We start from the raw sequence: 14,308 nt of genomic DNA on the forward strand, positions 1-14,308 counted from the left end.
GGAAATTTGTTCATTTAACTTCAGATGGGGAGTCCCTGAAATCAAACAGGTTGCTGAGTAAGTATTCTTTTGATAATGAGAATAAAAGGAGAAAGAGGTTAATGGTATGCTTCTTTCAAATGTTATTTATAAAAATACTATGAAAAGGTGGGTACTTTTTAAGAGGCTGTAATGTCAAAATCCCAACTGACTTTAAAATTTCATTTTTGATGGTAACCTCTTGTTCCTTATTAATTTCATATCACTCTCCCCATAATTCTGAAACAAGTCACTGCTTTATAACCAGAGGCTTACTATATGATCTGTGGGTTACAGTGTAAAATCACTTCTAGCAAACTAAGTAAAAATGAATTTCTTTCTTAAACTTGGCAACCTCAGAAAAAGAACTATCCAAGAGGCACACTTGGCTTTGTAAGCCAACCCACTTTAGTATCGTTATGTTTTCTCATTTACTCTTCTATGGATCTTAACACAGAAAATACAGGTATCATGTGTTTTAAAACATAAAACATTTTTCAAAAATACTGATTTTAATAAAAATTTAGGTATTAAGTGTGGGGAAAATTACTTGAATTATCTTCATTGATAAAGGAGATAAACTGGTCAGAGTTTAAGAGAAGAATTAACGTTCTAACCTAGACTCCATTTGGTTACAATGGGAAGTTTCTCAAACACCTGTCAGATTTCATGGAAAGAGACCTATAACCTTTCCTACCAGAGTCAACATGGGTATGAAAGCCATCTGTTTAAGAATGTAATATAAATCTGGAATATAAATGGTATTGGTTTATATTAAAGCTTCTTATGTTACTGTGGAAGACAGAAACATTATACATACATGCATGTGGTAAACCATAAGGGGTACTGTCATTTAAAGCAACAGATGGTAGGTGAAAAGCAGCTGCAGTAAGCTGAGCTGCCTAAGATAGATATCTATACCCTTAAAGCCTCTTGTTCCTGCCAAATGGAATAAGAAACCTAAAATGCGTGAAAATAAACAATAAAAGGATAACCCTAAAATAACAATTAAGTCTAAAACTTCAGGTGTGAACTCAGTGTTTTAAAATGTGCTAAGAAAGTTTTTTTTTACTTATGGAGTACATACAAAAGAAAATAGAGGGTATCCCAGATACTGATACACTTATAAATATGATTAGAAGACTATTTCAAGCTTGAATATAATAATAGAAACAGCCAATGGGCATATTAGCCAGTACTGCAGTTACACATGTGTAGTAATATAGTTCATTGTAAAAAATCCTGTGCGCTCCACATAGTCTTCCTCCCTCATCCCTAAGCCCTGGCAACCATTTTTTTTTTTTTACTGTTTCTGTAGTTTTGCCATTTTTAGAATTACAGCTGGAATCATAGTATAGAGCCTTTTCAGGCTGGCTTCTTTCACTTTGTTAGGATGCATTTAAATAGGGTGCACTTAATTTTCCTCCATATCTTTTCATGGCTTGATAACTCATTTCTTTTTAGTGCTGAATAATAAAGACTAATTCACTATCTGGATATATCACAGTTTATTAATTCACCTATTGAAGGACATCTTAGTTGCTTCAAGTTTTGGCAATTATGAATAAAGCTGCTATAAACATTTGTGTGGACATAAGTTTTCAGCTACTTAGGGCAAATACCAAGGATCATGACTGCCAAATCTTACTATAAAAACAACATGTTTCAGTATACACATGAGTAAATATATTGATAGTGTTAGGAACCAAAGATTCTCACTTTGGTACAAGGCTAATATAAATATCAACTGGGGGATGGAAAGGAAAAAACCTGTTTTAATGGACTGAAAATATAAATACCATGATTATACATAAACATACCACAGATACTTGTATAAGTACAAGTATATATTAACATAGGCAAGTATCACCCATGGATGTTGGAAAGCACTGAGTACTAAAATTGTTTGGAAACAGAATATTTCTAGTTTTTCCCTTCCAGTCTTATGACATATGTACTATATAAGTTCAAGGCATACAGCATCACGACTTGACTTACATCATGAAATGATTATCACAGAAAGTTTAGTGAACATTCATCATCTTATGTAGGTATAAAATGAAATAGGAAAAAAAATTCCATATGATGAGAACTCTCAACTTTCACATATAAGGCAGTGCTAAATTATACTAATCATGTTGTATATTACATCCCTAATACTTACTTATAACTGGAAGCTTCTAACTTTGAACCTTCTGATTACCTTCATACAATTCCCCCTCCCACCCCAGCCACAAATCTGATCTCTTTTTCTGTGACTTTGTTTTTTTTTGAAGTATAGTTGACTTACAACACTGTTAGCTCCTGGTAAACAACACAGTGATTTAATATTACATAGTGGAGATGGTGAAGGAAAGGGAAGCCTGGCATGCTGTAGTCCATGGGGTCACAGAGTCGGACACGACTTAGCAACTGAACAACATTGACTGTATTCCCCACACAGTGCATTTCATCCTCTTGACTCATTTACTTTGTAACTGGAATTTATACTTCTTAATCTCCCTGTACTCCTTAATCTTCCTCACCTATTTCTTTTGTCCCCTACCCTTCCCCCTGGAAATCACCCATTTGTTCTAGCTGTAACTGTTCCTGCTTTGTTATGTTTGTTAACTTTTAAGATTCCACATGTAAGTGAAATCATATAGTTTCTGTCTTTCTCTTTTTTCACTTAGCATTATACTTTCTAGGACCATCAGTGTTGCCACAAATGCCACAATTTCATTCTTTTTTTGTGGCTAAGGCAAGAATACTGGAGTGGGTAGCCACTCCCTTCTCCAGGGGATTGTCTTGACTCAGGGACTGAACCTGGGTCTCCTGCATTGCAGGCAGATTCCTTACCATCTGAGCCATCAAGGAAGCCCCAATATTCTAAGTCACACCCCTACAGCCACCCACCCACCACATCCTCTTTATCCAGGCTGCTTCCATATCTTGACTACTGTAAATAAGCTGCAGTGAACATAGGAGTGCATATATCTTTTCTAATTAGTGTTTCTGTTTAGATAAATACCTAGGAGTGGAATTTCTGGTCATATGGAAGCTCTACTTTTAAGTTTTTGAAGAATCTCCATACTGTTTTCATTGTGGCTGTACCAATTTTCATTCCCACCAACAGTGCACAAGGGTTCTCTTTTCTTCACATGATATTCACATAGTTTTGAAGCATCCCTCCAAAGATAAATAATCATGAAAAGTTAAAAGGTGGTACCTTTCAAATTGAAAGGTTTTTGAACACTGTTTTGTAACAAAATTATGTCAAACTTAGTATCATCAGTAATGGGATGAAATGACAGTATATGCCTTCTGATGTAATGCATAGAAAATACAACATCTCCAAGGCAGTACTGATTTCAAAATATTTCACCTGAATGAAGACACAATGCCCAAAATGAGGGATATGCTGTAAAATGACTCTTTAAGACAATGTCATGAAAAAAAAGTCATTTTCTTTAAACTGTTCTAGTTTAAAGGAAACTAGAAACACATGACATTTGAATACAATATGCAAAGCTTGATTATATCCAAATTAAAAAACAGCCCCAAAGGGCATTATTGAAACAATGGAAGAAATCAGAATATTGAACACAATACTGGGTAATAGTGTTCATGTTGAATTTGCTGAGTGTGATAACTGTATTTGAAGTCACATGGCAGAATGCCCTTGTTTGTAAGACATACATGTTGAGATATTTAGGGATGATATGTTAAAATGTGTGCAACTAGCTCACTACAAAATTCAGTGTTTACATACTCTGTGTGTGTGTGTGTCTGTGGTCGGTTGTCTCCAACTCTTCAGTCCATGGAATTTTCCAGGCAAGAATACTAGAGTAGGATGCCATTCTGTCAGCTTTCTTTCTTTTTGCTTTCTCCTCCTTCCTTCCCTTTCCTTCTCATAATGCAGCACAAAACTTAATAGCTCAAAACAACATGACTTCTAACTCATACCTCTGGAGGTAAGAAGACTTAGGCTGAGATGAGCTGTGCTTGGCTTTAGTATACAGGTTGTGTCCAGTGTTGTTCCATCCTCATCCTTGAATCAGTGGGCTATCCTGAAAATGTTCTCACAGACATGGCAGAAGAACAAGAGGGCAGTTACTGCAGCAGCATATTTCAAGCCACAGGTTACTTTACTTGGTGTATTAAGTTTCCTAGGATTGCTACAACAAATTACCACAAACTGGGTGGCTTTAAAAAGCAAACCTATATTCTCTCGTTGTTTGGAGGCTGAAAGTCTGAAATCGAGGTGTCAGCAGGGCCCTGCTCCCTCCGAAGACTAGGGAAGGATCCTTACTTACCATTTCCTAGCTTCTGGTTGTTGCCAGTGATCCTTGGCATGCTTTGGCTCATAGCAGCATCAGCTCAGTCTCTTAGCTTCATCATTACATGGCCTTCTTCCCTGTGTGTGTCTGCACGCCTCTAAATCTCTATAAGCATATCAGTCATCAGACTTCGAGTTTGCCCTAATTCCATATAAGTTTATCTTAACTTGATGATATCTGAAAAGGTCACGTTCACAGATACTAGAGGTTAGGATTTAAACACAGTTTTCTGAAGGACACAATTCAATGCTGTCTGCTAATATCCCATTGGCCAAAGGAACTCATAGGGTCAAGCCCAAAATGGAAAATTAAACTAAACCCATTGTGAGGGTTTGGTATAATTCACATGGCCAAATTCAAGAATTTAACAAGGAGAGTGACTTTTTGAATAATAAATGTGTATATGTACATATAATGCATGATGTACATAATATATATAGACATACGTGTGTGTGTGTATATATATATATATGTGAGAGAAAGTGTACAAATGGAGCTAAATTGGTGAATCTAGATGGTTACTTATTATTGCTTATTATGTCAAATATCAATAAGTCTGGACTTAGGTAAGGAGAAGTTGTTTTAAAAGACTACTGTAATACCAGAACTCACTGATCACAAAATCTGCAAATGTCTCAAACAGAAAAAAAAAGTTTTTTAAAAATAAAATTAGGAAGAGGTGTGTGTATATGTTAGTCGCTCAGTCATGTCCAACTCTTTTTGACCCCATGTACTATAGTCCACCAGGCTCCTATCCATAAAATGCTCCAGGCAAGAACACTGGAGTGGGTAGCCATTTCCTTCTCCAGAGGATCTTCCTGACCCAGGGATCAAACTCAGGTCTCCTGCATTGCAGGTAGATTCTTTACCATCTAAGCCACCTGGGAAGGGAGAGGTAGGAAGGGCTAACAGTAACTTCGTGTGGGAGTATGGCAAGGGGATACAGCAAGCAGATAGTATATATAATCAGGGTGTTGGAACAGGAGTATTTTTCCCTCTATGGTTGATCAATTCTCTGAATGAATCATTAAGTAGGGGATATCTGTATTTCAGGACTTGAGTTTGGAGATGAGTTAAAGTTCAGGGGCCTAGGAGGAGAAGAGAAGTCTAACTAAAATTTGGTCAAACCAAATTATAGGTAAGTAATGGGTGATTGTCAATACTCTTGTAACTCTTCTGTAGGTTTAAATTATTTCAAAATAAGATTTTTTAAAAGCTTAAGAGTTAATACTTAGCTACAGTTTTGGAATGCATTTTTTATTCTCCCAAAACGTCAAGATATTTTCCTAGCTTTACTTTGCCCCTCTTTCCAGTAACTAGACTTTGAGTAAAGACCCTGACATTACAGCCTAGTAGGCTGTAGATTTATTTGGTCCTAATTTTACCTTCACTGGAAAGACTAAAAACTTCCTTAAAAAATACCACAATGTTTAAAGGGCCCAAAGTTTTTCAGAGGAGAAAGTAAGTAGTTTGTAATTTAATCCCATCAAGCAGATATTAATACAAACCCTGGGAACTAACTAAATAAATTAAGATTCAGAGGAACCAATTAAAGAGCAGCATATTCTTGTATTTCAAGTTGCAAGAATTCTTAAAATGTATGAGTCTTGAATGAGTTACTTAGAAATTGACTGTATTAAGATTCCTAGGTGGTGACTATAGTTAATAACACTGAATTGTATATTTGAAAACTGCTAAGAGAAAAGGTCTTCTAAGTTTGTTCTTTCTTGTGATGAGAACTTTTAACTATGTGTGGTGATGAATGTTAATTAGACGTACTATGCTGAGCATTTAGCAATATATATTGAATCAAGTTGTATACCTTAAACTCATAATGTTGTATCAATTATATCTTAATCTAAAAAAAAGACTTAGGATGCAATAAGCTACTGGTTAATGAGTTAATCACTGGGAGAAATACCTCCTTTTTCAATAAAAACTCTATAGCTATATATTAAATATAAAAATAAGCTCTATATCAACTAAGGATAAACATTTCTCTTTTTCTTAATGATAAAGAGATACTCAGGACTCATCAGAGAAGGCAATGGCAACCCACTCTAGTACTATTGCCTGGAAAATCCCATGGATGGAGGAGCCTGGTAGGCTGCAGTCTTTGGGGTCGCTGAGGGTCGGACATGACTGAGCGACTTCACTTTCACTTTTCACTTTCATGCATTGGAGAAGGAAATGGCAACCTACTCCAGTGTTCTTGCCTGGAGAATCCCAGGGACGGGGGAGCCTGGTGGGCTGCCGTCTATGGGGTCGCACAGAGTCAGACACGACTGAAGCAACTTAGCAGCAGCAGCACTCATAGTTAGAATATAGGAATAACTACAACAAATCAATAGGAAAAAGACAATCCATATAAAAAAAAGGGCAAGAGAACTGATCAACACTGCCCCAACCAAAGGTTATCCAGACAACCAAATATATTCCTAAACAGTGCCCTACTACATCACTAATTAATAATCAGAAATGCAAATTAAGCCTACAATGAGATAGCAAAAATGGTTAAAATTTAAGATTAGTAATGACAAGTATTGGTAATAATTAGAATAACTGGAAGTTATCCTGCTGATGAGAGTGTAATTGGTACAAGTTCTTAGAAAGCAGTTTGGCAGTATCGGATAAAGCTGAAGAGAGCAAACCCTGTGACACCAATGCCACTTCTAGGTATATGCCCCCTCCTTCAAATGTATACACTTGTGTACAAAGTGACATGCATAATGACAAACTTCTATGAACAGTAGAACAATAGAATGACTAAATGAGTTTTTGCTGTATTCATGCTGAAAAAGACAAAAAATAATCTGTGACAGTTAGGAGCTAGCCTGATACTCAGAGCCAGGCTGTGTTGTTCTCATGTTGAACAAAAACAGGTTCACAGAACAACAATATTAGAAATGGCTACTGTGTGATGGTGATGGATTAAGAGAAAAACAAGAAGATGCCACAAACAGGCATAAAGGTACATTTTCCAATCCACAAACATGACCAAGTATTTCTCTATCCTGGCTAATATGAATTACCAACTACAGTTTTAGCCTCCTCCCATTTTTTTCATTTTCTGCATGAGAATTATTAATATAGCCAACAATAAAATTCTGAGTTACTCCTAATTTTAAAAAACATTTTTTTTCTTCTGCTTGAGACATTTGCAGATTTTGTGAAGAGTGAGTTCTGTTATTGCAATGGTCTTTTAAAGCAGCTTCTCCTTACCTAAGTCTTTATTTGTTGATATTTGACATAGTCCTACTTCAAACCACACCCAAATCACCTTTCACTCAATTAAATACAAGTCCTGAACTAAGTATCAATGAAAAGAGACCAGATTCTGAAGATTACCTACTGCACTTTTTTTTTTAACATTCTATACACTATATATAGTTGTTTTTGTTTTCCACAAAGGGAATAACGAGCATCAGACAGTGTCAGAAGACAGGTTCTAGTTCTTATATTGCTAGGAGTAGCTGTATGGACTGGGCAAGTGATTTAATCATTTGGGACTTAGTTTTTCATCTATTTAAAAAAAGGGGAGGGACTTACATGGTGGTCCAGTGCCTCAGACTCAGTGCTCCCAACACAGGCGGGCCCAGGTTAGATCCCTGGTCAGGGAACTAGATTCCACATACTGCAACTAAGAGTTTGAATCCTGTAACTAAGACCCAGTGCAATCAAATATTTTTTAAAAGGGGGTGGGGAGATGGACCTAATTTTTGTGAGTTGCATTCTTAAACATTCTATGATCTTATGACTATTAAAGAAACTCTGAACAAATACCTTGCACAATTTCTATTGGGCCGTTTTAAATGTATGTAAGTAGTCTATTATTTAATTTCCTCTAAAATCTAAAGCCAAACATTTGCCTTCACTTCATTTATCTACTATATTATTTGGGAAGCAGATTTACGTACTAATAATGAGCATGAATTGTGTCAGACAAAACTAAATTATCTTAATTAATAAAACTTTATTATTTCATATTTACTAGGTAGAGGGCCCTAGGGGAATAACATAACTTCTCAATTTCATCTGTAAAAAAGAAATAATGGGGAGGGGGGTTCATGTTTGGGAACACATGTAAGAATTAAAGATTTTAAAATTAAAAAAAAATGCAGAAAAAAAAATGTGTACTCTAGAGTTGTTGATGCAAGGGTTAAATCAGATAATGCATGTGAATTACTTAACACATACCAGTATATAGAAATATACCCAATAAGTACTAATTCCATCTTAATCATGAGTAACAAACCAGTTGCTGGTTTTTGAGGATTTGAGCATTTGAGGATTCCAGGGAAAAGAATGGATTTATGCATATCATGAGGCAAGTTGAACAGCTGCCCTATCCAATGTACCTACTGGACCCCAGTTTCCTGAAGGATGATGTCTGTCTGTCCTCTTTTCTTTTCCTACTGATCATTTCCTCCAAGCCCCCACCCCCACCCAGCTGGTTCAGGCTTCAGAAGACTCTGCGGTATCTTTCTGCCTTTCCTTTGGTCTCCAGGCGCAGTGTGTGGGGTTTGCCCAGTACCTTAACACCTCCCTGTTCGCTGCAGCATCCCCAGCCGGCTCACAGACACGATGACTTCAGCCTTAAGCTCGCTTAACAAGTATCCTCATTGGCTTCTCAATTCCCAAGGGCTTTTTTTTTTTTTCCCCTGAAAGGGAAACGAAAGGTGAGTTTGCTGTTGCTTTGGCAACAAATTTCAACCTCTACCTAACTTTCCAGAATGAGAACATATCTATTAATACATTCGATAGACTGGGGACTGGGGAGTTGAGTTGCTCAACGTAATTTTTCTTCCAAGTTCAAAACAGCTCACCCAGCTCGGTTAGCCTTCGGAGGCACTGCGGTTAGAGGCTAGCAAAACCGGAACCTGTTGGCAGAGAAGTTTAAAGTGTACCCGCAACAGGTGGCAGCTGCTGCTGAGTGCGCTTCTGAGAAAATAATGGCGACTGCATGCAGAAAACTCCTGCAAAGCAGGCAAGTGGAAACTCTTCTCCTTTTTCTGTGCTTATCTAGGGGGGGTGCAGCAACCATTCGCTATTCAGTGGCAGAGGAGATGGAGAGCGGCTCATTTGTAGCTAATGTGGCTAAGGACCTGGGGCTGGAGGTAGGGAAGCTGGCTGCGCGCGGGGCGCGGCTCGTTTCCGAGGGCAATAAACTGCATTTCCGGCTCCACCGCAAAACAGGGGATCTGTTCGTGAAAGAGAAACTGGATCGGGAGTCACTCTGTGGCAAAGCCGACCCATGCGTTCTGCACTTTGAAGTAGTCCTGGTGGAGCCACTGCAGTCCTTTCGTGTGGAGGTCAGGGTATTTGACATCAATGACAATGCCCCGGTTTTCCTAAACAAGGAGCCTCTTTTAAGGATTCCGGAGAGCACCCCCCTGGGTTCCCGGTTTCCTCTGCAGAGCGCCCAGGATCTGGACGTCGGACTCAACGGTCTCCAAAACTACACTCTTAGCGCCAATGAGTATTTCCACCTGCACACCCGCTTCCGCAGCCACGGGCCCAAATATGCCGAACTAGTGCTGGATAAACCCCTGGATAGAGAGGAGCAGCCGGAAGTCAACTTGACAATTACAGCTGTGGACGGAGGGTCTCCACCCAAGTCTGGCACCGCCCACATCCGGGTGGAGGTTCTGGACGTCAATGATCACGTGCCCCAATTCTCTCGACTGGTGTACCGCGCTCAGGTACCCGAAAATAGCGCCAACGGTTCCCTGGTGGCTACGGTGACTGCCACAGACCTGGACGAGGGCTCCAACAAGGAGATAACTTACTCTTTAGCTCAAAACCCAGAAGTAATTCTCCAGACATTTCAAATTCACTCTGAAACTGGAGAAATTCGACTAAGAGGGCCCCTAGATTTTGAAGTGTTTGAAACATACGACATTGACATTCAAGCTACCGATGGAGGAGGCCTCTCTGCCCACAGCAAAGTCCTGGTGGAAGTAATGGATGTTAATGACAATCCTCCTGAAGTTACAGTCTCCTCTGTGTCCAGCCCTCTCCCTGAGGACTCTCCACTACAGACTGTCGTGGCCCTTTTTTCTATCCGAGACCGGGACATTCGAGTGGGAGGAAAAATCACCTGCTTTCTCAAAGAAGACCTTCCCTTTGCAGTCAAACCTACATTCCGGAACTCCTACTCACTGGTCACTGACAGAGGCTTGGATCGGGAGGAGGTCTCTGGCTATAATATCACCCTTGTTGCCATGGATACTGGACCACCTACTCTGTCCTCGGAGACTGTGATAGAAGTGCTAATATCAGACATTAATGACAACCCCCCAGTATTTCAGGAAGATTCCTACATCTTGACTGTTAGAGAAAACAACAGCCCTGCAGTTTTTATTGGCAAAGTCCTTGCTGAGGATCTAGATTTGGGTGAGAATGCCAAAGTAACATATTCCCTGTTGCCTCCAAAAAGTGGAGATCTATCAGTCTTTGCTTACATCTCCATAAATTCAGACAATGGGAAACTCTATGCATTGAGAACGATGGATTATGAGGCCATTCAACATTTTCAGTTTGTGGTAAAGGCAACTGATGGGGGCTTCCTGTCACTGAGTAGCCAGGTTACCGTCAGAGTGGTTGTCCTGGATGACAATGATAACCGTCCAATGATCTTGTACCCACTGCAAAATGGCACTTTGCCCTGCAATGACCTGGTGCCCAGGTCTGCAGAGGCAGGCTACCTGGTGACCAAGGTGGTGGCAGTGGATGGTGACTCGGGTCAGAATTCTTGGCTTTCATATCATCTATTTAAAGCCACTGACCTTGGGTTATTCTCTGTTCAGCAACAAAATGGGGAAATCCGTACATTGCGGCAGGTATCTGAGAGAGACCCCATGATGCAGAAACTGGTCATTCTTGTTCAGGATCATGGCCAACCAGCTCTTTCTACTACTGTCTCACTTAACATTCTCCTGGTAGATGGCTTTTCTGAGCCCTATCTGCAGTTTCGGGATACATTTAAGCATCCTACAAGGGTAAATGCATCTACTAAATATTTAGTCATTTCTCTGGCTGTGCTTTCCTTTCTCTTTCTCCTCTCTGTCACAGTGATCTTCATTATACATATCTGCCAGAAGATAAAACACAGAGAAAAGTTCACAATTCAAGAGCATTTCTATGATGACTGCAATTTCTCTAACAACCTGGTACAAGAAGGAGCCAGTGGACCCATATCGCAGCCTTGTCCCTATGAGATGTGCTCAGCCACTGGCACTAGCAATAGTGAGTTCCGGTTTCTTAAGCGCTTTATGCCCAACTTCCCTTTCCCCCATGGAAATGGAGAGGCAAAAACAGAGGCTGGCTCCAGATTACCATTAGATTCTGATAGGAACAGGTCTCGGGGGTCAGAGGGCCAAGACCAAGTATCTGATGACTATATGTAACCATTACCCATGTCTCCTGTGGAAGTTCACTAGTTCTGGCTCTGGAAACAGTTCCATAGATACTGTGTTATCTTGCCTTTAAGTTATTTTCTATTAGAAAGTTACACATGCTTAGGGGAAGAGAACTAGCTTCTAGTTTTGATGTATCAGAAAGCAGTCAGGTTGAGAAGTAGAAATATAGTTTATCATTATTCAGAAATTTCTAGATTTTTATCCCTTGATGAGTAGAGATCATTTCTGAATCAATGTCTTGTACCACCATTCACAATCATGCAAATGTCTGGTGAATGGTGGTCCTCAATAGATAACTAGATGGGAGGAAGGATAAAGAAGAAAAAAAAGGATTTGCCTTATTTGCAAATATAAAGACAGATATAAGGATAAAGAGATTCAGTTCAGGAATGTTTGCTAAAATTAAGTTAAATTTCTTAATGGTTCTTGGGGAGCCTTAGGCAAGTCTTAGGTCTCTTTATACCTATCTCATTCCCCATCAGAGAATAGTTATTTGAATATCGAGAATGAAAAGTGGATAAGGAAAAAAACAGACTACAAACATCTACAGAAGATACTTGTGGCAGATTCATGTTGAAGTATGGCAAAACCAATACAATATTGTAAAGTAAAATAAATAAGATATTAAAGGAAAAAGAATTCATTAATACCAAATAAGTAGCCTTAAAAAAAGAAAGATTTTCACCTATTATCAGAGTTGATCTTAAGCCATTTTCCCCTCTGAGCATGCTGATGTGATGACATACATTGAGACTAAGAGGTAGTTCCTAGTGTATCACTCATAAAATGGAGTAGAGAATCAAATTCAATCTATAAGCTATTTTAAGTTCTCTCATTCTAAACTTTAAAAACTGAAATTAAATTAAATTAACTGAAATTAAATTAACATTTCAAGGATACAATTAATATTACCAATTGTGCCTTAACTGTTTAAGAGTTTGCTTTAATGAGTCTGTAGTTATGTACCTTATTTTACATAACATGTAAACACAGACCCACAAGGGGTATGTTAAGCACACATAAGCACAATATTTGTACCTGGTATTCCAAGGGTAGAGAAGCAGTACCTCTAGTTTGGGCAAATAGCTTCAATTACCTATTTAACTTTGAAATGCATATAAATCTACATTTCTACTGGAAGTTTCGAGTTACAACAAAAGTTTTTTAAAAGGATTTAAATTCCTTATGAGATAATTTTAGACTCATAAAACTGCAAGAATAGTATAGAGTTATCATATACTCTTCACCTGGCTTCCCTTGATGTTACCATCTTACATAACCATAGCACTGCTGCTGCTAAGTCACTTCAGTTGTGTCCAACTCTGTGTGACCCCATAGATGGCAGCCCACCAGGCTCCCCAGTCCCTGGGATTCTCCAGGCAAGAACACTGGAGTGGGTTGCCATTTCCTTCTCCAATGCATGAAAGTGAAAAGGGAAAGTGAAGTCGCTCAGTCGTGTCCGACCCTCAGTGACCCCAAGGACTGCAGCCTACCAGGCTCCGCCATCCATGGGATTTTCCAGGCAGGAGAACTGGAGTGGGGTGCCATCGCCTTCTCCAAACCATAGCACAGTCAACAAAATTAAGAAATTAACATTGGTACAATTCTATTAACTAAACTACAAATGTTATTCAGATTTTACCCTACTGTCCTTTTTCTTTTCAAGGATCCAATCTAGGATCTCACAATGAATTTAGTTTCTGCTATTCACCATCGTCCCTTAACCTTTTGTCTTTGATGACCTTGAGACTTTTGAAGAGTAATGGTCAGTTATTTGTAAAATTGAAAATTTCAATTTCTTCCAGTTACACTGAGGTATAATTGACATAGCACTGTTTAAGGTATACAGCATATGATAACCACAATAAGCTTGTTGTTAACAAGTATGTCCCTCAACTCGACATTGTCTTTGTTTTCTCATAATTAGATTGTTCTGCATTACTGGGAAGAATATTACAGAAATGATACTGTGACCTTCTCAATCCATCATATCAGGGGGTACATGATGTCAAAATGTCTTATCTGGTAATGTTCATGTTTTTTTACTGTGGTAGAATATTAACCATTTTTAAGTATATAGTTCAATAGTGTTAAACTGATGTCAATCTTGAGCACTTGGTTAAGATAATATTTACTATAATGTTACTACTTTTCCTCTTGTAATTAATATGGGGAGAGATACTTTGAAACTACAATGCAAATATAATGTTTCTGCTGTAACTTTTGCCCACTAATTTTAGTATCCATTACTGGCTGTTTCCTGTGGCAATTAATAACTGTGGCAGTGAATGGTGAATTTCTGATTCCTTTTACACTAATTAACTGAAATTCTTTAAAGAATGCTTGTCACTTCTCCTACATTTATATTTTACTCATTTTTTTATATATGGATTCATAGACATTTACTGTATTATTTGGACTATAACCCAATGTTACCATTTTATGAGCAAACTCTTATCTGGGATGAAGAGCAGATTTTTAAGCCTGGAATTATCCATATAGAGCACAATTTATTCAAAATGAGTATTTCTTTGTAATACTATGTTACAT

General features: G+C 38.4%; 1 protein-coding gene across 1 annotated transcript; it reads left to right on the top strand.

The window, feature by feature from the left end:
* Positions 1-9,289: 9,289 nt before the first annotated feature.
* PCDHB1 (protocadherin beta 1) lies at positions 9,290-11,746 on the top strand. The gene has a single exon (XM_068981503.1). It carries the CDS (start codon positions 9,290-9,292, stop codon positions 11,744-11,746), a length of 2,457 nt encoding a protein of 818 aa, XP_068837604.1.
* The last annotated feature ends 2,562 nt before the right edge of the window (positions 11,747-14,308 follow it).

Source organism: Capricornis sumatraensis, chromosome 9, assembly GCF_032405125.1.
Source record: "Capricornis sumatraensis isolate serow.1 chromosome 9, serow.2, whole genome shotgun sequence".
In the NCBI taxonomy this organism is placed as follows: domain Eukaryota; kingdom Metazoa; phylum Chordata; class Mammalia; order Artiodactyla; family Bovidae; genus Capricornis; species Capricornis sumatraensis.

Excerpts from the sequence above, each read along its gene's own strand:
- PCDHB1 (XM_068981503.1), top strand. The coding sequence starts at position 9,290 with ATGGCGACTGCATGCAGAAAACTCCTGCAAAGCAGGCAAGTGGAAACT.